We start from the raw sequence: 24,004 nt of genomic DNA, 5'->3' as shown, positions 1-24,004 counted from the left end.
TCTTAAAAGAATTTCCAGGTGCTTTCGACGACAAGTTAGGTTCTCTACCTGGTTTTCAGCGCTTGAAAGTGGCAGAAGAAGTCAGACCACATGCCTCACCAGTGCGCCACGTGCCACATGCTATATACACAGAGGTTAAAGCTGAGCTAGATGCTATGGTGAAGAAAAGAGTAATTGAGGCTGTGGATACACCCACTCCTTGGAAAAGCAACATGGTAGCGGCAAAGAAGCCTCATGGCAAGCTGAGGATATGCATAGACCCACAGAGATTAAATGAAGCGTTGCAGAGGGAATCTTACCTTTTGCCCACATCGGAGGATGTACTTCCACAGTTCAAAAATGCTCGACTGTTCTCTGTAGTAGACTTGAAGGCTGGATACTGGCATGTGAATCTTGATGAAGAATCATCTCTACTGACATGCATGAACACACCTTTTAGTCGTTATAAATGGCTACATCTGCCGTTTGATCTGAAAGTCTCTTCTAAGATATTTCAGAAACTTCATCGTGCGCTGCAAGGTGTAGATGGTGTAGTCTGTGTAGCTGATGACATTGTAGTGATAGGCTGCGGTTCAGACGATGTAGAAGCGCACATAAATCATGATGCAAGAATGAGATTGCCTCTTGAGCGCTGTAGGGATCTAAGAATTAAGTTAAACCCAGACAAGGTACAGTTATGTCAGAAATCGATTAGGTTTCTAGGCCACATAGTAACAGACAAAGGGTTACTGCCTGATCCCATGAAAATCAAGAGTGTGACGGAAATGAAAGTACTTCAAAATGAAAAGGAACTGAAGAGTTTCCTTGGTTTCCTTCAATATCTATCCAAGTTCCTCACCAACCTAGCAGAGATTGCAGCTCGTCTGCGAGATGCAAACAATAAGGGAATTTGGAACTGGACCAAAGCTCAATGTGAGGCCTTGTTGGAAGCCAAAGCACTACTAGCAGCTGAGCCAATGATGCTAAAATACTATGATCCAAAGAAAGAGTTGACTGTGTAGTGTGATGCTAGTGACATGGCTATAGGAGCAACCTTACTACAGGATGATCAACCTCTTGAGTTTAGCAGTTGAGCTTTTCGAGATGCAGAGACCCGGTACGCTATCATCGAGAAAGAACTTCTAGCCATTATGTGGGCCATTGAAAGGTATCATCAATACACATATGGCAGGCACACAACTGTACTTTCAGACCACAGATGTCTACAAAGAATCATGCTCAAACCTTTCAGAGATGTCCCTAAAAGACTGCAAGGTCTACGTATGCGGCTTCAGCAGTATGATGTTACTGTAACATACCACCCAGGAGTGCAGCAACATATTGCAGACATACTTAGTAGACACGGGTGTCACCTGAATGATCCAGCAGACAGTGCAAGGGAGAATGAAACAATAAACTGTCTCACAGAAACTGTTCAAGCCTTAACTGAAACAATAGCTTTTCCATGGAAAAAAGATCTAAAAATGGAAACTGCAAACTGTCCGACTCTACAAGCTGTTATGAAAGTTATAGCGAAGGGGTGGCCAGAAGAGAAAGAGAGAATAAACATGCTAGCAAAACCATTTCATAGCATGAGAGATGAAATGGCTTGTGCATGATGGACTTGCCTACAGAGGGGAGAGAATTGTGATTCCCAGCTCACTGAGAGCTGAAATAAAACAGGAACTACACTCATCCCATCAAGGGGTCAAGGCCACGCTGAAAAGGACTAGAGAGTGCATCTACAGGCCTGGAATGACGGCTGAAATTGAGGACTTTATAGCCCAATGTGACATCTGTCAAAGATATAGTGCAAGACAACAGAATGAACCAATGATGAAGACAGACCTACCAGATCATCCATAGCAGATTGTGTCTAGTGATCTCTTCACATGTGGTGAAAAAGAGTATATGGTCACCGTCGACCACTATAGCAACTTTATTGAAGTAGATAGAGTTGAATCAAAAGACGCTAGAACTATAGTAAAAAAATTGAAAGGACACATGGCTCGATATGGTCTTACTGAAACTCTTATAACTGACAATGGTCCTCAATTTACATAAGAATTGTTTGAAAAATTCACTCAAAAGTATGACATTAGACATCAAACCTCAAGTCCACATCATCAACAGGGGGATGCCAAGGCGGAATCAGCAGTCAAGACAGCAAAAAGACTAATAACTAAAGCTAACGAAGATGGTACTGATGCCTATTTAGCGCTACTAGCTCATAGAAACACACCTCAAGAAGGGCTTGAATACAGTCCAGCTCAGCGAATATTAGGTCGTCGTTGCAGGACAAGGTTGCCAACTACTGCATCACTACTAAGCCCGTCAAATCCAAATACTGATAGTGTAAAATCTGCACTTAAACAAAAACATTCTGTAGACAAGGCTGTGTATGACCAGCACACAAAGGAACTAAAACCTCTGCAGGATGGGGATGTAGTTCGACTTAGACCAGTGACCTTGGGTCAGAAAGTTTGGCGACATGCTCAAGTCACACAACGTCTGGATGAAGGATCTTATATGGTACAACCAGAGAGAGGAGCTCCTGTTCGTAGGAACAGAGTGGATATTAGACAAGTCTCTCATTTAACAAAGTCTGAACCAGAAGTACTCAGCACTCCTGAAACAACAACATCAGAACCAGTGATAGACAACTCAACATCTACCAACACTAGAGAGAGTGAGGTATCAGAGGCAACGCCTATTAGAATCACACGCTACGGAAGAACGATCAATCTTCCTCGTCGCTACCTTGAGTAGCGGGCTGTCTTTTGGACAGCGCTGTACATACTATATTATTCTACTACTTACCTTAAATATTATTATATCAATAATGTACTCATATCTTACTCAACTTGCTAATTACTAGCGTCGATCATATGGACAATCAAGGGGGAACACAATAATCAATATATAAACAGTTCTCTACATAACAGATAGACTCAGCACATTATTAAGAGAAGGGAGGATGTTGTGCCGAACTATTACTAACGCAAATATAGACTATGCTTTGCACATGCGTAAAAAGTGCATGCTCAATAAAATGGCAACTTGACAATTAGAGAACTTATTTAGGGATTTAGCCTGGCCAGGTTTATCATTAATCTTTTCATAGTCACACATATACTGCATACACAATCTACCTAACGCAAACAGGTAAGACACAACATCTATTGCACATAAAAGCCTGTTTTGGCTGCAAGCATATCATCGAGTATAATGCAATGAACTTTTATGCAACAATCTTAAATATAGTTGTAAAATATAAATATGCCTTGAAATCTAGAATATAAAATATTGAAAGCTGTAACAAATTGCAACGAAGGCTACAACATCATTGCAAGTTAATTTCAAGCAATAAATATCAACTGGTAGAGATATTGCTTAGCTTCCTAACGTATATTTGTTTTAGAAATCTACGACAAGTTGGAGGTAAGTTATAGCAGATTTCTTGCATTCGAAAAGGTTGATGTTGCTCACCCAAAGAGAGTGCAAAATATAGATGATATTCACTTCACCCGCAGAAGAGTTAAATTTAGCTTCCCAAAATTCTGACGAGTTATTTGAAAAATGCAATGCCACCCCTTCATTTCAACGTCACCTCTAATAATGCACCATGATAGAGAAAGGGTTGAAAAATTGAGTGGCAAGGCATTTAAATAGAGGTTTCACGGTACTCTTTTTTAAAAATGGAAATCTACAATTGTCAGAAACTTTGACATTATTTCCTAAATCCTTTAGCTAAGCAGATCAATAGTTGCTATCTGCTAGCACTTCATATATTCCTAAAGCTTCCTAAATACTTTAGCTAAGCCAGATCAATAGTTGCTATCTGCTAGCACTTCATATATTCCTAAAGCTTCCTAAATCCTTTAGCTAAGCCAGATCAATAGTTGCTATCTGCTAGCACTTCATATATTCCTAAAGCTTCCTAAATACTTTAGCTAAGCAGATCAATAGTTGCTATCTGCTAGCACTTCATATATTCCTAAAGCTTCCTAAATACTTTAGCTAAGCAGATCAATAGTTGCTATCTGCTAGCACTTCATATATTCCTAAAGTTTCCTAAATACTTCTTGTTGGCTCACTCACACGCCATAGGGTATGCTGTAGGAATACTCACACACCATAGGGTATGATGTAGGAATACTCACGCACCATAGAGTATGCTGTAGGAATACTCACACACCATAGGGTATGCTGTAGGAATACTCACGCACCATAGGGTATGCTGTAGGAATACTCACACACCATAGGGTATGATGTAGGGTTACTCACACACCATAGGGTATTGTGTAGGGTTACTCACACACCATAGGGTATGATGTAGGAATACTCACGCACCATAGGGTATGCTGTATGGATACTCACACACCATATTGTATGCTGTAGGGATACTCACACACCTTAGGGTATGATGTAGGGTTACTCACACACCATAGGGTATGCTGTAGGAATACTCACACACCATAGGGTATGATGTAGGGTTACTCACACACCATAGGGTATTGTGTAGGGTTACTCACGCACCATAGGGTATGCTGTATGGATACTCACAGCCCATATTGTATGCTGTAGGGATACTCACAGCCCATATTGTATGCTGTAGGGATACTCACACACCTTAGGGTATGATGTAGGGATACTCACACACCATAAGGTATGATGTAGGGATACTCACACACCATAGGGTATGCTGTAGAGATACTCACACACCATATGGTGTGATGTAGGGATACTCACACACCATATTGTATGCTGTAGGGATACTCACACACCATAGGGTATGATGTAGGGATACTCACACACCATAGGGTATGATGTAGGGTTGCTCACACACCATAGGGTATGCTGTAGGGATACTCACACACCATAGGGTATGCTGTAGGAATACTCACACACCATAGGGTATGATGTAGGGTTACTCACACACCATAGGGTATTGTGTAGGGTTACTCACACACCATAGGGTATGATGTAGGAATACTCACACACCATAGGGTATGATGTAGGGTTACTCACACACATAGGGTATTGTGTAGGGTTACTCACACACCATAGGGTATGATGTAGGAATACTCACACACCATAGGGTATGATGTAGGAATACTCACACACCATAGGGTATGCTGTAGGGATACTCACGCACCATAGGGTATGATGTAGGAATACTCACGCACCATAGGGTATGCTGTATGGATACTCACACACCATATTGTATGCTGTAGGGATACTCACACACCTTAGGGTATGATGTAGGGATACTCACGCACCATAGGGTATGCTGTAGGGATACTCACACACCATAGGGTATGATCTAGGGATACTCACACACCATAGGGTATGCTGTAGGGATACTCACACACCATATGGTGTGATGTAGGGATACTCACACACCATATTGTATGCTGTAGGGATACTCACACACCATAGGGTATGATGTAGGGATACTCACACACCATAGGGTATGATGTAGGGTTGCTCACACACCATAGGGTATGATGTAGGAATACTCACACACCATTGGGCATGCTGTAGGAATATTCACACATCATAGGGTATGATGTAGGAATACTCACGCACCATAGGGTATTATGTAGGAATACTCACGCACCATAGGGTATGCTGTATGGATACTCACACACCATATTGTATGCTGTAGGGATACTCACACACCTTAGGGTATGATGTAGGGATACTCACACACCATAGGGTATGCTGTAGGGATACTCACACACCATATGGTGTGATGTAGAGATACTCACACACCATATTGTATGCTGTAGGGTTACTCACACACCATAGGGTATGATGTAGGGATACTCACACACCATAGGGTATGCTGTAGGGTTACTCACACACCATAGGGTATGATGTAGGGTTACTCACACACCATAGGGTATGATGTAGGGTGCCGTTTGAAGGTGTATCATGGAAAGCTACTGTGGAATTCCTGTGGTAGATGTGGATGAGTCTCTTCCAACTGAAGAGGTCTCAAGATGCTTGGTGTCTGCTCTTAGGGATGTTGGCTTTGCATATATCAAGAATTCTGGAATCACACAAAAAGAAGTAAGTTTGTACTTTGCATGCCCTTCTAAACTAGCGATCATAAGGGCTGCTGAATATTACCAACTCATATGAGGACTTGGCCATCAGCAACTTGTTCAAAAGTCTCATGGAGTTAGAATCATTTGACAAAATGCACAACTTTTACCAATTAAGATGTGATGAGTAACGTTTTAATTAATCAAAATGGTAAAAATTGTAAACATTTCTGTATTCTGCATTTTACTACTTCTAAAGTAGTATTCCTTGTGTGTTTTAGTAGTAGTTTTTATAAGGCCGATCACTGTATGGTTCACATAATGTATTTTTAGTAAGTTTCTGTCAGTAACTGCAAACTCCTCATAATAGCTGCAAGAGCTAAGAAAAATACGCTATTACTTTTTTTGATATTGCTATTAAGTATTTACAACATTGATTAAGTTACTTTTACATCAAATAATTTCATTTTGATGAGTGGCTAACAAATGCATATTTGTCTCATTTTAGCAATCATACGTTGTGCTTTTAGCTTGATGCAACTTTTAAACTCTCTGCAAGGTTTTTCGACCTTCCAATTGCTGTAAAAATGTTGTACAAGTTTCCAACAGAAGAGAACAAGCGCCCACATACATTTGTACCTCCTGAAAATGAGAGGTGAGCAGCTGATTCCATGTTACTTTTACTCTGCTATGATTTCACTTATATATATATAGAAGATTTATTTATATCTTATATATAAGTAAGATATAAAGATGTATTTATATAAATTGTTTCCTCACCCTGGTTAACCCATATGGGTGGTAACTTCTGCTCTAACTCGGGTCTCTTACCAGAGACTTGGGAGTTTGAGCACTCGCCTCAAGATCTTAGCTGTTCCCAATAGCGCACTAATTTGTACTGCTCCATCCTATGTTGAGCACTCTGGTTTTAGTATTAAGTATGATACACTTCAATATATATACAGTATATATATACATGTATATATATACATGTATATATATATATATATATATATATATATATATACATGTATATATAGATATATATATATATCTGTCATGTCAAAGTAATTGAGTTCTAAAAGAGGACTCAAACTCTGCGATTTGTGTATATTAAACTAGACCATTTTTAACCAAAACCTTTTGCTGTTTTACGCTTGGCGCTCATCAAGTTGCGACTGGTGCTCTGGCAAGATGGCGTGGTGTGTATGAACTTTCTGAGAAGATAGCTCCGCGCATGCCTGCATGGTGATGTTAATTCATTCCTTTTATTTAGTGTTGCTAGTTCTGGTTTAAATATTATGCAGTATTAATTAATAGACATAAATTGCAGCATTTTGTTCTGTTGTTCTAGAGTTGGATGTGTGCTTTTATGTTCTGTTGCTTTTGTTATTATCTTTCAAATTTCAGATGTGTTTGCTAAGTTCTGTTTGGTTACGTTTACTTTTCTGATTAACTGAAGCTTTGTGGTAATTGTACCTAGATTTGAATCCTGTTGCGCATAATCCAATATACGTTTATCTTTTCATGTCCATTGTATTTGTGACTTCGGCTTGATGAATTATGTTTTTGGTGTATTTAGACAGCATAGAACAACTAGCGCATATGGAATTTGAAAGACAACAACAAACACTTTGAAATATCTTGAAACATAAAGGCACACATCCAACTCTACAACAATACAACAAATTGCTGCAACATGTATTTTATGTATCTCGGAAATTTCATGAGCACCGCCTCTTCACCACGCCATTTTGTCAAACCACCAGTTGCAGCCTTATGAGCCTCAAGATGCGCCTCTAGATGAGCCTCAAGATGAGCCTCAAGATGAGCCTCAAGATGAGCCTCAAGATGAGCCTCAAGATGAGCCTCAAGATGAGCCTCAAGATGAGCCTCAAGATGAGCCTCAAGATGAGCCTCAAGATGATCCTCAAGATGAGCCTCAAGATGAGCCTCAAGATGGGCCTCAAGACGAGCCTCAAGACGAGCCTCAAGACGAGCCTCAAGACGAGCCTCAAGACGAGCCTCAAGACGAGCCTCAAGACGAGCCTCAAGACGAGCCTCAAGATGATGTTGTAAAACAATGTTGTAGCTGTTGTGGGAAATTTTAGTTAAAATCGTCTAGTGTTATATAAATACACTCCAAAAATGTTCAGTGTTTCGTTTTTTGTAGATTCGATAACCTGCTTCTAGATGTCAAAGAAGCTCTAGATCTTGTGAATGATGATGACTACGTAAGATCATGTTCCTATTGCCTCTCTTTACATAATGTTGTTGTTGTTGTCGTCTCTAGTCAAACAATACTTGCCTCTCTGTTACCTGTTCACTCCCTGCTCTTCTCAATCGTTATATTCGAGTTTTAGTATTTACAGATAAGCTAAGCTGCACTTGATGATAAAAAATTGAAGCCTCAAACAAGCCTCTACATGAATCACTGTGTGTATATTAGATGACCATCTTCCTGATGGGGAGTTGTTCCTTCTGCTTGGGAGGAACAACCGTGAAGCAGCTGTCCATATTAGAGTGGACTCATACTGTGCCAACCACCCTATTTACTTTTATTGCAGGTATGGCCATCACAGGAGCATGTTCCTGGTTTCAAAAAGGCCGTGTCGGATTTTGAAAGCAGCATCAACACACTTGGCTATCGTATACTTTCATTGATCATAAAAGGCTTGAAGTGTGAGGTAATTTTTATAGTTTTTAACATGTTCGCACGGTGGTCACAGGTGAGATGTCTCTTTACAGATTAAAGCTGTTCTTTTTAGAACCCAGATTTGTTGCGAGATCTCTTTGAAAGGGGAGACAGTCACATATTCCGATTAGTAGACTATCCCAAAATTGCAGATTTGTCAGGTGGGTGGCAAATTAACTATTTCCTTTTGTTTTGTGTTTTGGTTACAACGGTTGTCAGGCTTTAAACGGTCAGTTGAGAGTGAATTTGAAAGCCTTCTGTAATCATCTTTTATCTTTGCTATTCATGCGTTTTTGGACAATCTGTGCTATTCATCGACTACTTGCTAACATGGCACATTAAGAAAGTCCTTTGGCTACACCAGAGTGTATACGGGGCCAACCTTATTCAAGCTCACCTTGACTACTACTATGCTAAAAGAAATATTCTGATATTTCACTACAGAACTGGAGCCAGGTCAAATGAGATGCTCCGCGCACACGGACTATGGAGGTTTTACGATACTATTTCAAGATGACTGTGGCGGACTTCAGGTACTAGCAATATGTTTTACCCGGTGTGCAGCTGATGAAGAGTTGCTTCATACTCGTCAATATGTTATTAAATAAAGCTGACCGTTCTCTTCTGCAGGTGATGAACAGGGAAGGGGAGTATGTAGACGCGCTTCCATTAGCCGGTACAGCGTTAATAAACATTGGAGACTTCCTGGCCATGTGCAGCAATGGACAGCTCAAATCAACAGTAAACAGTTATACAATATCAAGTCTTTTATACTCCTTGAAGTTTAGTGTTATTTGAGAATAAGGAAACGAAGGCGGTACTAGAACAATTTATATGTGCAACTATGGCAATGCTTAAGCACAGTGTCCCACTTCCTTTGGTCAGCGCATAAAAATACAAGCTACTAAAGCTAGTAGTAGTTATAGACGGTCATATAAAACGAGAAAAGAAATTGAAACAATTAATCATGTGGTTCTTTATTGTGGTTGGTCAAACTTACTTCTTAATCAGTGCTTTTTGCTTTCTGGCACTTTGCTTACACTTATTTTGTGGTAGGTATTTGTGGTAGGTATTTGCAGTAGGTGTTTGTAGTAGGTGTTTGTACTAGGTATTTGTGGTAGGTATTTATGGTAGGTATTTGTACTAGGTATTTGTGGTAGATATTTATGGTAGGTACCTATATGTGTAGGTTTTTATACAGCCTTTAGCAGTATTCTTTCTTCTATTAAACAGTTTTGTTTAGCAGAAGGTCGGGTTTATTTTCATTTAGATATCCACAGTTCAAATAAGGTTTTTGTCACAAAAACTGTTGTATGACATCATCAGAGAAAACTTACAGTGTATGAAAATATTAAAGGTTGACTTGCAACAAAATTCACATTACCGTTATTTGATATGAAAACATTCACCATGTCTTACTCTGTTGTGTTGTAGGTGCAAAATATGTGGAAAGGTGATTACAAGCTCTTAAAGCTCAAAAACGAACAGTTAATCGCAGCCACACGAGACCGCCGTAGTTTGGATTCCCTTTTCAAAACGGCTCAAATTTGATGTAGTTGTGAGAGATGGTTTCTGTTTACACTTTCTTGCAACCTTATTCGTCGAAATATTTTCACAAATATACTTTTAGCATTCAATTAAACTATGTCTATTGTTCTTACGCGTCTATTTTATCGTCATTGTAATGCTGTCACTTTAAGCACTGATATCCTATAGCCTACCATAAGAATTCGTTAAACTTTTTAACCTTAGCTCGAAAGAGTACATATCATTGTTTGATAATCATGACGAGCCTGTTGGTCACCTGTGATAATCGAAAAGTGTTCCAAAAATTATTTGCGAAGTATTGGGTCACATGATCAGAGAACGACTGACGATTGAATAATGCCGAAACAAAACTGTAAAGTAGCGAGCATCTATATTTGATATGGGGTCTTCGGTAAAACCCGAAGTGTTTGTCATAAACTAGTGCTACGATAAGTTTTATATTGAGCTTTTTGTTGGCCTTTCAATTCACGTGAGAACATATGTGACAAGACGATAACCAAATTTCATGACTACATCAACGAAATGAAGAGATTCCAATCTATGGCCGCTTTTCGTTTTTTAGCTTTTAAGAGCCTGTAATCACATTTCCACATATTTTGCACCTGCAACACAACAGAGTAAGACATGGTGAATCTTTTGATACCAAATAACTGTAATGTGAATTTTGTTGCAAGTCAACCTTTAAAGTTTTGTTTTATGCTAATGCACAACAGAAAATACAGTCATTTGCATTAAATATTGTATGTGTGACATCACTACCTTTTACTAAAGGATTCCGTATGTTTCTGTGAGTCGTGTGCATTTTATGCAGTGCCACCGTGTGCTCGTATCGGAAAAGAACTTCCAGAAACGAAGACAGTCTATTGTGTATTTCTTTGATCCGGATGGAAATAAAATGGTGCAACCGGAGTCTATGTCTGGTGATACTCTTCTCCCTGGTCCAATTTGCTACAACATGTGGAGAAACAAGCGTTTTCAGGATACCCGTATGCTGAATTAACTATAACAGAAATAGTTACTTATATTTATGGCTGGTGATGAATGGAAAAGTATAGCTAAGTATAGCTCATATACAAATATACAGCTATCTTCGGTGCTGTCTGTATAAGAATTCCTATTATTCATGCAACATCTTGATATATTCACTTTTTGATTCATCAAAGCTTTCTAGTTATGATTCTGAAGAAATAATTTGTTTAATGACCGTACATTAGCTAGTAATCTACACTCATTTGTTCACATATTTATGATCTGGTTCACGTGTAACCTTGCTTATTGTTGAGCAAAGTGTGGATATATATGGTATAGACGGTAGCGGGTATGTATGGTATGTATGGTTACACAGTTCAGGTCTTTCTGTGTCACTAAATATCCCTGTATCTAAGAGAGCCACAGGGTGCTGTATTCTCTTCGCTATTTAAGATTACAGAAATAAAAGCGCAACTTTATGTATGGCATCATTATTAAGCCATCAACATGGCTATACAACTATGCTGTAGACTTGCATGTTTGTATGGCGTTTTTACTTACTCTGATTTCAGTCATCCTGCTAGGGATGTCTTTTAGCATGTGGTTGTACGACATGCCACGAGCCATTCATTCTATCAGAATTCCCTGTTGGCTGTACGTTAATACACATAACATAGGTAATCATACATTCGCTGGTAATCTAGACTTGTTCATGACTACAATATGAATTTCCTGTTCTGTAGCTCATTCCATCTGTTGTTAGTTGAGCTCATTTACACAAAGCAACAACATCTCTAGTAATACTATACAAATGTATCTACATGTATATTCGATTATAATCTTTTACAGCAAGTCTGTCTATCAGTTATGGTAATGATTATTATCTAAGTTAGAATAATTGTATTTCATGATATAAAGGTTATATTACATATAATTTAACAACTAAGTGTCATAGTATCTGCACATTTATTCTTATGATCAACGCAGACCCATCTCCCTCCAACACATTGTTGAAGATTGAATTTGTGCTCTCTTGTAACATTCTGACTTCCATCTATTATTTGGGTAAACATGGAATAATAAAGAAATGCAGCACTATTGATGTTCAGCACATCTTACTTCGCAGAATCTTACGCCTTGAATGTGTGAAAACGTTCCAATGAAGCATCTCAGTATACCGGTAGGGTCATCTAATGTAGCTCATTGAATATTGGGTCCAATATTAGGAATGTACGCTAGCCATTAGTCTTTGTTCCTTGGGTGTATGCGGCTTAACTAAAATTTTAGCAAAAGTGACTAAAAACAGAAGCATATCTATTTATTATTATTATTATTTATTATTGGACGTAACAAAAGTTGAGATAATACTCTGTTTCACCATTTATCGTTAGTGCTGTAGAAAAACAGAAATTATGCGTCATAATCGCTTACTCAGACCTAGCCACGCTTCTGTGAGCCCAGCTTTATTGATCCACTGAGAAATGCTGGTGCCAATTCTATTTTACAACTACTTCAGCCACCTTAGCTTTAGTAGACAGTGAAACTCTCTAATCATGATCTTTCTGAATATTCATTACATTTGCAAAACAAATTACAGCGTTAATTAATCGTTAATTATTATTAACGATGGTCCGCTCAGTTTTACTGTTATGCTAATTCATTACATGGAATACTGAGAGCATAAGAACAAGGAAAGTCCCACAGTAGAAAGAGAAATGGATGGTGAGTATTTTAAAGGGTTTCAGGACTCTAGAATTATTTAGCAAGCAAACTGTTGAGATCCTGTCTAGGTCAATAGCAACAATTATTCGAAGTCATACAATGTAGTTATCAGCTATAAAACTAGTCAACTCGCACCATATCACAAAATTACGGTTTCAGTTAACATTCTTTTCTTAGAATTGACAAAGTTTTCAGTGAAAAGGTGAAGCTTTCACAAATTTTGCAAGTGCTTGAAAATCTACAAAGTTGGTTGCCCTTCCCCTCAGCATGCATCAATTTGTTGAGCAGCTTCATGATGTTTGATATTTCAGAGTATTTCACCGTTCTTCTTTATTGACTGTTTGCTACTTTCTAGACTACATCCATCCCATAATCTATATATATATATATAAATTTCAAAGTTTGTGGTTTGTTTGTTATCTGTTGTTCCCTGTCTGCCCAGCTATAGCTATTGTTCCCTGTCTGCCCAGCCATAGCTATTGTTCCCTGTCTGCCCAGCTATAGCTATTGTTCCCTGTCTGCCCAGCTATAGCTATTGTTCCCTGTCTGCCCAGCTATAGCTATTCAAATCTAGGGATGAAGGGTCTGCTTCATGCCGGATTTGAACTCGGGAAGATTGCCACCGCAAGGTTGTAAACACGAACATTGAACCTCAATGCTACACCTTTCTTACCATTCCATCGTTCTTACTATATACTGTATACCCTTTTCCCAATCGCAAATGCTAAATAACATATTAATTAATCCAGTGTGCCTATGGATTACGATGCCCCGGTGATAAGACCTTTTTGTCTTAATTTATGTAACGCTGCTTTTTCTTCCTCGCCACACTAGGGCGAATTTTCTTTGCACCACATGATGCCAACTAAAAGTTTTTTCGAAATTAAAATTTGGTGGTTGGTGTTTATTATGTTTACTAATTATGACGAAATAACAAAAATGTTGATATGCTATTAGCTGAAATACCTCCCACAACATCTGAAAGAGATATACTGCCTGAGTTGTTCCCTATCTCAGTTATAGTAAAAACGGATTCACAAACAGATAGGTGATAAAATTTTAGTTGGAAGTTTGAAGTTTTGTAAAATACATAGTAAAACCTCCTTCAAGTATGTGTTTAGTAAGCTAAATTCATTTATGTTACACGCCTGTCTCAAAGGTAAGAACTCGTCATGGTATGTACTGCCTGTAGTACATTGTAATGTTACATTTTATTGTAGATCATAACCAGTAAATGCACTAAAGCTACTGAAGTAGGTAACTATAGTTACTAAGGTTAATATAATATTGCTTTGTTAATAATTTTTAACAAGTATAGTACGCGTATAAAATTTGGATGATTTTTACCAGGAGGTGTTTGCATTAGATAATTACTATGGGTTTTTATACCACTCAATACGATATTTTTGCCTTATGATGCCAACAATGAAATGAATTAAAATCATAATTGTATACTATATAATTTTTAGTATACTTACTTAATTACTACTTATATACTTACTTACTTAGCCATTACTTGCTAATGATCTTACATTTAAACGCCCTTACAGTTTTATTTTTCTTCTTAATTTATTTCTACAAAACACTTTTTTATGATATAAAATTTGAAAGTTACAGTTGTTTGAAAACCTTTACAGTTGTTTTATTTATTTTTAATTCATTTGTGCTGCACTTAAAACACTTTTCTCATTATATGAAGTGTAAAAGTTAGAATGGTAAATATTGTATATATTAAATGAAAATAAACTTTCTGTCTTTTTGTTACCCAGGCAACGCCGGGCATTCAACTAGTTGTATAATATACTGCAATATAACGATATGTAGGATAGCTTAATGTAACAGACTGTAGTGTTCTATAATATAATATGGTGAAGTAAACGCTCGTAGCCAGATGAACACTACTCTTGTACAAGGTGGTGGCCCTGAAAAGGGCCCTTTGGGAGAAAATCAGCTCGGAACTATAGGCTATGGTCCGAGTCGAAAAAACTAGCTTACGGTATTTATGGGTAATAAGCGGGCGTATCGGGGAGAGGACTTGTAAAGCGGTGGTAATAGACACTCGTTTTGTTTGTTTTGCGCGGACTTTTGTGGTAGGATTTGACTGGATGTTTATTGAATCTTATCGTTTTGCTGTCTTATCCATGTGTGTAACCAATTACAGTCAGTGAAATTGACCTATATTATCTTAACCAATTATCTTAGTTTTGCCATTTTTTGTGTGTATATAAGAACATGCAATCATGTTGTTAGAGCAGTCTGCTCGTGTTGTGCTTTGTGCTGATATTTGTGAATAAACTTTGACGCTTTCTCAAAGTGTTGTTAATTGATTCATAGCAGACTATCTAGTAGGGAGCACTAGCTTTATTTGTTTTGTCTTCTCCTCGTAAGCCGTGGCTTAAGACTGCGTTTCATAGCTGCAGCCACACAAGGCTTCGAGGGACGACAGACAGATTTGGCGAGTCTGTAACTCTGAGCGTAGGCACGTGGTATTAGACAGTGAACCACAGCTGCATCCACGCTAGTGCACCACCTCAGCCAGGCAAGTGTTCTGCCAACTAATAGGAACTAGACATTTAATGATAGTTGGATAATTTCATGCCTGAAGCCGGGTAACTCTAACTTCCAAGAGTTTTGTTCAGTGAGTTACAGTGTTGGAGTTTACCGGCAGCCAGGTTACGAGGCCAGTATTCGGTCTGATCCTATGAGGCCAGCGTTCGGTCTGATCCTACGAGGCCAGTATTCGGTCTGATCCTACGAGGCCAGTATTCGGTCTGATCCTACGAGGCCAGTCTTCGGTCTAATCCTACGAGGCCAGTATTCGGTCAGATTCTACGGGCCTGTGTTCGGTCCAAATTCGTCAGGGCCAGTCTTCGGTCCAGCTTAGTCAGACTTAGGGTAGCTCCCGTATATTCTTGACGGTCGGGGGTGGCATCATTAGCGAGGACTACTTTAATAGCATAAAATGAGTAAATCTGCTTGATCGCCATTATGTTAACAAAAAACTGCGTCTGCTATCTGCATAGCTTATGATTTTGCTGGCTGTGCAGAAATTACATTTACAAGCACACATGCACGATATATCATCCAACTAAACTGGCTTGACAAGTTGAGCACTTTCATTCATTTCAGAGGGACTGGGCCCATTTGGATTAGTACTGATGTCATCCTAGTAGAAAAGTCTGAAAAAGCTTTAGTAGAGCTTGAAATTGTAAACAGTTAAGATTGTTAATACGGCTCTTTATCTTACCCAGCTTCCTAATTACACATAGAATAGTGCTACTTTAATTAGTATTGTAGTATGACATTGTCATACAGGTGTCTTTTTAAGTGTTAATTTACTCCGGTTGATTGAACATGTATTAAATGCAGGACTGTGATTTAATAAATTTATTTGTTACAAGATTAAATTAGCGCAATCCATCTTCCATGTGATGTCTGCAATATTGTTTGACAGCTCATTATTGATCATTGATATCTTCTCCTTTGTTTATTCTCCAGACCCCATGTATATGTAGTATGTACATTAGTTCAGTCGGAACATGAAAGGCGTGAAAAAACTGTATGCAGGACTTCAAAAGATGGTTTTAATTTAGTCTAAGTTCCCAATTGTTGAGTGGTAAGAAACTGAGAAGGTTTCTTACCACGTACTGATGTACATGGTAAGAACGATACCACGAGAATGATCAGTGTTACACATAAAAGTTTTTGTACCTGATCTTGCATGTATATTGGTAACGGTCTCAATAATCTGCTCATATGCATCATTTAGACTTGAGAACTTATCACGATCTTTAAGAATTTTGAAAAGCATGTTTCCACGGCCACTAGTTCTCCTGTCTTTTAACAAATCTAGATTTCCCCCTTCTCTTGTTACCGCTACTGAGAAATCCCTCCCCTTTGCATTTTCAATAAACCTGTTAGCCAATGACTGAATTCTTTCAAACATATATATGTGCTTTACCCTGCATGGATCCCAAACTTCCATTACATATTCCAGTAGCGGTTTACATAAGGAAAGGTATGCTACATGCTTTACTTTGTAGGAGCTTCAAATAGTACATATTTTAATACAGCTTTATCAATCCAAGCATCCTAGTCACTTTTACGCGTTTCAATATGCACATTCTAGGTAATATCCCTACTGATATTCACACCTAAATATTTTATTTGTTGACCGCACAGGTGTTAATCTTCAAGCAAATCTGGTACAAACACTATAATATTTGATTTTCCAGGATTGAACTGCATCTTTCATTTATCCCCTCTATCTATATATTAAAGTCATCCTGAAATTCTACGCAGTCAGGTTTTGATTTAATATCACGGTAATGCAAGACATCATCTGCCTAAAGCTTGATTTTCTAAAGTTTAATCGTAGTAAATATGTCATTTATGTGTTTTAGAAACAATGCTGGACCTAGAACAGAACCCGGAGAACCTCCAGATGTTACTTTTTACTGATAACCGTTTATGTAACTGTTTTTATCGATTTTCAAGGGTCAAAACAGGCAAAAGCAACAGTATTAAGTCGTTGAGTAGTAGTGAACATGACGGAAAAATTTTGGAGGAGTCCGAAGACATTGCGAATGAGCTAAATAACTATTTTGGTAGCGTTTTTGGTCGGTTATAGCTTTTTCAAAAGCGTTTGATAAAGTGGCCCATGCACTTTTGATAGATAAACTTTTAGGTTACGGTTTTAGGAATGACATTCTTTCATGGATTTTAGATTTTTTGACAGATAGAACGCAAAAGGTGGTTTTAAATGTTTCTTTTTCATAAGTTAAGGCAGTAACCTCGGGGGTTCCTCAAGGGTCAGTCCAAGGCCCCGCGCTCTTTCTGCTGTTTATTAGTGACATTAGTCATTCCCTGACTTCAACCGTTCGCCTATATGCCGATGATGCGTTGTTACATCATCCAGTTACCAATGCCGCTTCTGTTGAAGTCTTTCAGGACGATTTGAATATTTTGAAGAAGTGGGCTGAAAAATGGGGAATGTTTTTTAATACATCTAAGTGTTCTGTTATAATTTATGGAACTTCAAAGATTATTGATTGTATAAACTGAACAGTATTTAGGAGTTTTTGTAACTAGTGATTTTAACTGGAGTGAGCACATATAGAAAAAGACTCAGAAGCGATGCAGGTTATGGGCATGCTCAGATGTAATCTTTAGTCAGCATGACCTAAAATAAAGCTGCTGGCATATGAAACTCTTTGTCGGCCCAAAGTGAAATTTGCATCAGAGGTGTACGACCCCAGTCTGAAATCTCTTATTCAATTGCTTACGATGATACAAAACAAAGCTGCTCGTTTTGTTAGTGGTCTGAAGGGGAGAGAGGGTGTTACCCAAGAAAACGAATTGTTGGGACTTGATTCATTACAAAATCGTAGGAAAATTCAGAGGGTCATGACCTTTCATAACATAATCCAGTCTGAAAACCCCTCTTTCCAAGAATTAAATGATTTTATTGAGCAGTGTTTCAATGATGAGTGTCCTGGCACTCGGGCAAAATGTCAGGGCCAGCCAAGAGCTATCTCATCTAACCGAAATGCGTATTTTAACAGTTTTATACTAAAATCAACCAGAGATATGCGAATATTTTAGTTGATATTTGTGCAAGTCTGATGGTCTCACTTCCACCTACGGCTGGTCTAGAGACTCTATCTTAACTTGAACTGGCAGAATTTCTGAAAATTTACCATTCACCACAACCTGTTAAGACCTTTTGGACAGAAAATAACAGGGGTGAAATGTTGAAGTTTGTCATGTAGTGTTACCCAAATTAATATGGTGGCGAAAACATATTTGCAATGTACTTATTTGTTCTATTTATTTAGATAATGTAAATAGGTTTATGGCTTTGCTATATACGTTCCATTTCAATATCGCTAGCACTGAATTATACTAAACCTAGAATGGCATCAGCCTATTTAAACCAATGAACTTCCGTGCGACAATTTGAGCACCATCTTGAACGATGCTACATGGTCTTCCGGCTGTAATTAGTGAAATGGCGGATCATGTTATTCCAAGAAAAAAAACTCATTTATTTGCTGGAAATCAGGGTTTTGCTACCACTACGACAACCCTGAAACACGGAGGGTTAATGATATACCATTTCACAAGTGAGTTTAGCGTTTTATTCCTGCATTAGTAGCACTAGTACAGCAGTAGCTGTTTAGAAGAAGCTTGCTAGTAGCTGGTTAGAAGCTTGCTAGTAGCTGGTTAGAAGCTTGCTAGTAGCTGGTTAGAAGCTTGCTAGTAGCTGGTTAGAAGCTTGCTAGTAGCTGGTTAGAAGCTTGCTAATAGCTGGTTAGAAGCTTGCTCATAGCTGGTTAGAAGCTTGCTAGTAGCTGGTTAGAAGCTTTCTAGTAGCTGGTTAAAAGCTTGCTAGTAGCTGGTTAGAAGCTTACTAGTAGCTGGCTAAAAGCTTGCTAGTAGCTGGTTAGAAGCTTATTAGTAGCTGTTTAGAAGAAGCTTGCTAGTAGCTGGTTAGAAGCTTGCTAGTAGCTGGTTAGTAGCTTGCTAGCAGCTGGTTAGCCAATTTAACTTAGCTAGTGTGCTTATCTGTATGCATATAACTTTTAAAGGTTGCTCTTGCGACCCAGGGGTTACCTGCATCAGTGGCTGATTTTCTAATTACCCTGAAAGAGTTAAATTTGTCAGTTTAAAGACTGTGATGCCACAGTTGAGTTCATTCCGGTTAGTGCGTGGGAGTCTATTTTTCCATGTGTAACTGCAATTTGATACTGCAAAGACTTGTTATTGGAAATTTTGATCTCATGCATGGCAGTGTGATCACAGTTAGAATAATGTAGGTTAATTTATAAAAATTTTAGATATTAAAATTCAGCCCATGTTAGTAAATGTGGTTTCTTGTGATGTTTCTGCAGAAAGTTGATAGACTATTTGATATGCTCAATAGTCGGTCAGTTGCAGGCCGTGGCTATAAACGGCCTATACAGTTGTCTAGTATGGAGTGTCTAACTCCGTTTTTACTAGACACAAAGACATATCTTATGAGTTTGAGAACAATGGATGATACACCTATATACAACACTAGGCGGTACAATATTTTTTGTTGAACTTGTTGCTTGTTTTACTGTTCGCTTCTTATCTCTTCACCATGGCCGAAATAGACTGAAATAATAATTCAAATTTTGGATTGAATCAGAATTGCACGTAGTAACATTCTGGTAATGATCTATTGTTTAGTGACCTGGTATAGTCTGTTATTTTTTCACAATATTTGAGTTTGTTTCTATGGTTAAATATTCTTCGTTTATTGTTCCCTTTTCTAGTTTATGATCTTTGTGTGTGTATTGTTCTGCTTTTTAGTTTTCTAGGCTAGCAGCTGCATCATGTAGTGGGGTGTGATATTAAAGCATAATTGTTATAAGCCTGCATTAACTTATATTGATGTACAGCAGGGGTGCCCAAATGTCTTTAATTGAAGGCCAATATTTAATATATTTGAGACTTTGGTAGGCCACAAGATGTGTGATGATATGAACTGAAGTTGTATATGAGTTTAAGAAGATTGTTGTATTTCTATAACTATATATATTATATTTCTTTACAATTACATCCACGTGTCAATAACAAATTATGTTTAGTTGTCTTTAGTGAATATGGAATGCAGATTATGTGCGCCATTTGTATAGATAAATACTCTACATAAAGCTTTACAGACCAGCCTAAGATGGGTTGTATTCCAAATATGTGCAAAAAGTAATTTTTTGGAGACCTTGTAAGGTGGGTCACGGTTAAATTTGATAGAGGGCCACCACAGGCCACTATTTGAGCATCCCTCATGTACAGTAAAAAAAATAAACAATGTTTATGTATTGACATATTTTGGTGGTTTGGTTGTAGGCATGTTTGCATTACTGGATTGGTGTGTGCTACTGATGTAGTGCTAGGTTTAGTTGAGAAGCTACTGAAGCCTGGTCATTTAGATTACCTGCTGATGTACAAGTTCTCACAAGACCATCTAGAGTTGTTCTTTAATGCTGTGCGGAGGTGTAATATGTAGTACAGTGCTTGTTAATTCATCTCATCCAAGTAAAGCTGAAAACACACATATTATACTTTGCAGTATGTGATTTCACCTGCTGGATATAGCTATTCAGACCACGCACTGCTTTCAAACAAAATAGATCAAGTGGGCCAAATCAAGGATGATACAAAAAATATCTTTATCTTTTTACAAAGATATCTTTAGGCGCTTGGTTACAAGATATAGTGTTACACCAGGAGCTACTCGCAATGTCAGATCTATGGATGACACTGCATTGTTACAAGCTTCTACTACCTATGTGCCACCAACTGTTGGTAGTGAAGATTATGTTGAAGATGTTATTGACAGACAAACTATGCTTCCCCAAGAAATGCTAAACATTACATCACATCCTGTTCTTGGTAACATTGCTGTATATTTATCTGGTTGGCTTGTCAGAAAACTGCTTAAAAAGTTGCGTTGTGAGCCATGTAGACTCCCTAATTCAGTCTAAGGAAGTTAGCAAATATGAAGATATTCATGTTCTGTTAAGAGTTAAGAACAACGGTGGCTTGATTTCTCCTTCTGATGGTGTTGTAACAACTGTTCTATGCACCGAAAGTATCTGTAGGCAGCTGCATCAGCAAATCAATGTTTGAAATATCCCAAGATTCTGAAGTGTGTAAAAGAAGAGACTGCACGCTATGATATACTTGAATTAGAGCAACATTCCTCTGACACTTCTGTAGGAATTGATAATCATCACTTCTCACTACTAGCTTTAGTGGTTGAAACATACTTTGATTTAAGACAGCACCACTGTGCCAACTTAAGAAACCTAGATTTACATAAAGTGAACATCGGACATAATGCTACAAAAACATATTATTTAGAGGACAGTGAACTGTTATGTCGCTGTGACATAAATTGTTTCTAGCCGGTTTAAGTTAGTATATATTTTTAAGATCTCTATATACATGTATATGCATAAAAGATGTACAGTTTGCAGGCATGTCGTAGTTCAATTTATTATATAATTTATATATACTATATATTGCTATTAGACGTTATATTAGGATCATCAGAGCATCTGACTCATTAATCTTTGATGCATAAATCATTTATTTTTTGAATCACAAAAAATTTTGATGGTCAAGCATAATGTAATTAAGATTTATAGTTTGCTTTATATATGCATACAATTTGTACAGTTGGAAGGCATTCAGTTATTTAATTTATTATATACTTTTTATATACAATGCTATTAGACACTGTATTAGCATCCGAGCATCTGGCTCATTTTCTATGCTTAGATCATTTATTTTCTAAATCACAAATAAATTTTGTTGTCAAGCATACTGTAGTTAAGATTTATAGTTTGCTTTTGGTCTATATCAACGAATAACACATATAAATATAACACAAACCAAGATATATTGAGTGTTGGGACATACTGGTGCAATAGCTAAAACTAATCTAGGCTCGAGGCCAATCCATTTCGAACAAAACATGTAGGTTGCAAAATTTTAGTCAAATTTATACAAGAGTTTTGGCCAGTTTTCTGCTCTTGGTGATGTAAACAACTACATATTGTGATCTCTTATTAGATAGTCAATAAGTTTTAAAGCTAAAATTCACTGAGCTGGTAAGGCGAGCAATGCCAATGATACCCTTAAATCCAGTGGAAACATCTGTTGATAAGAAATGCAAATTATATAGAACCCATATAGAGTTGTCTGCCTATTGTTGAAACCATTGAACCTAAACTCCATGGAATGGCAGTCACGTGACTTTTACAGTAATTAGTGATACGTAATGCATGTGCCATATTGGAGAGCTAATCGTGTACTAGTTCCGTTGGTAAATAAACAGTGAAAAATGACAGAAAGATACATGTTGAATGGTTATTTTCTATTTGGGTGTTAATGAAAACTCCTCCTACACAACGTTCAGAGTGCCCGGATAGAAGAAAACTTATTTATAATATATAGAATAGGATACAATAAGTGATAAATAGATGTAAAATAGGTTTTAGTGGACGATATCATACATACAAACTGTTGTATTACATACAGATGCATAAACCCAGAAAATGATGTATTCAGGCAAATAACAACTGTTCCATTATATTACAGATGCATAAGCCATAATGGAGAAAGTTAGCACATGAAGTATTTCGATACATACAACACATGCGCTGCGAAAACAGAAACTGCTTTCATGATTCAAATGATAATAGCTCATGAATGTATGATATGTATAATACAGTATCTGTAAAAGATGGAATAAACTACTGCAACAACTAAACGGAAATTAAAAACAGTGGTAATAGTAGATAATAAAAATAATGCAAACAAAGAAATGCAGGAATTACTGTAATCAGTTGATTAAACTTAAACATACACGTTACAGAAACTGTGTAAAAGGAGATTTGTATACCACTGAATATTGAGCCAAGGTGCATCAGAGTTTCTCAGAACTGAATCAGATTAGAAATAACAGCACAACAACAGCTACAGACGAATATTACGGCGATTACATTGTTACTGGCCTTTAAAAAGTACTGCTTTAGTATTATATGCCGCAAAGATGCACCTTGCAGTTTGAATGTAGAATTTTAGCATAATGATGCTGCCGGAGATCATAAAACGACTGAATAAGGTTTTCCATCAATGACACAGTGGTTGAATATGCTGTCTGCTGTGTCCCGAAAGGTGTTTCCCAAGGCATAGCACATCAGTAGATCCTACACTACTGATAACATACACCACACAATGGAATGGATCTGGCTTTGCATTAATACGAAAGTATCGATCTGCAACTAGCAGGATCCTGATGACACCGTCTGATGGACGCACCAATCCTTCATTGTTTTGTAGCTCGAGTTGAGTATAAAGATGTCGGTACTGGGTACTTGACTTAGTGGTAACCAGCAACTGACGGCCAATGTCACGTGACAGCACTTTAGTTAGCTTTTGCACAATGTAGCCAGCTATATAGACTATATTGTTACCTATAACAGAAATTTGACATCTGAAA

General features: G+C 37.7%; 1 protein-coding gene across 1 annotated transcript; it reads left to right on the top strand.

The window, feature by feature from the left end:
• Nucleotides 1–5,878: 5,878 nt before the first annotated feature.
• Nucleotides 5,879–11,930, top strand: LOC137399962 (uncharacterized). Its single transcript, XM_068086242.1, has 8 exons — nt 5,879–6,057; nt 6,563–6,687; nt 8,206–8,266; nt 8,600–8,719; nt 8,801–8,888; nt 9,172–9,260; nt 9,358–9,468; nt 11,087–11,930. The coding sequence occupies exons 1-8, from the start codon at nt 5,920–5,922 to the stop codon at nt 11,273–11,275; spliced, it is 921 nt and encodes a 306-aa protein (XP_067942343.1). The 5' UTR covers nt 5,879–5,919; the 3' UTR covers nt 11,276–11,930.
• Nucleotides 11,931–24,004: the final 12,074 nt, after the last annotated feature.

The sequence above is a fragment of the Watersipora subatra genome, chromosome 1 (genome assembly GCF_963576615.1).
Source record: "Watersipora subatra chromosome 1, tzWatSuba1.1, whole genome shotgun sequence".
NCBI classification, from domain to species: Eukaryota; Metazoa; Bryozoa; class Gymnolaemata; order Cheilostomatida; family Watersiporidae; genus Watersipora; species Watersipora subatra.
This window is presented reverse-complemented; position numbering and strand designations above follow the sequence as displayed.

What these genes read in the sequence shown, in the direction of transcription:
- LOC137399962 (XM_068086242.1), top strand. Translation starts at nt 5,920, where the DNA reads ATGGAAAGCTACTGTGGAATTCCTGTGGTAGATGTGGATGAGTCTCTT. An exon ending in CAAAATTGCAGATTTGTCAG is followed by an intron (nt 8,889 to 9,171) that starts GTGGGTGGCAAA and finishes ATTTCACTACAG; the next exon opens with AACTGGAGCCAGGTCAAATG. An exon ending in ATGACTGTGGCGGACTTCAG is followed by an intron (nt 9,261 to 9,357) that starts GTACTAGCAATA and finishes TCTCTTCTGCAG; the next exon opens with GTGATGAACAGGGAAGGGGA.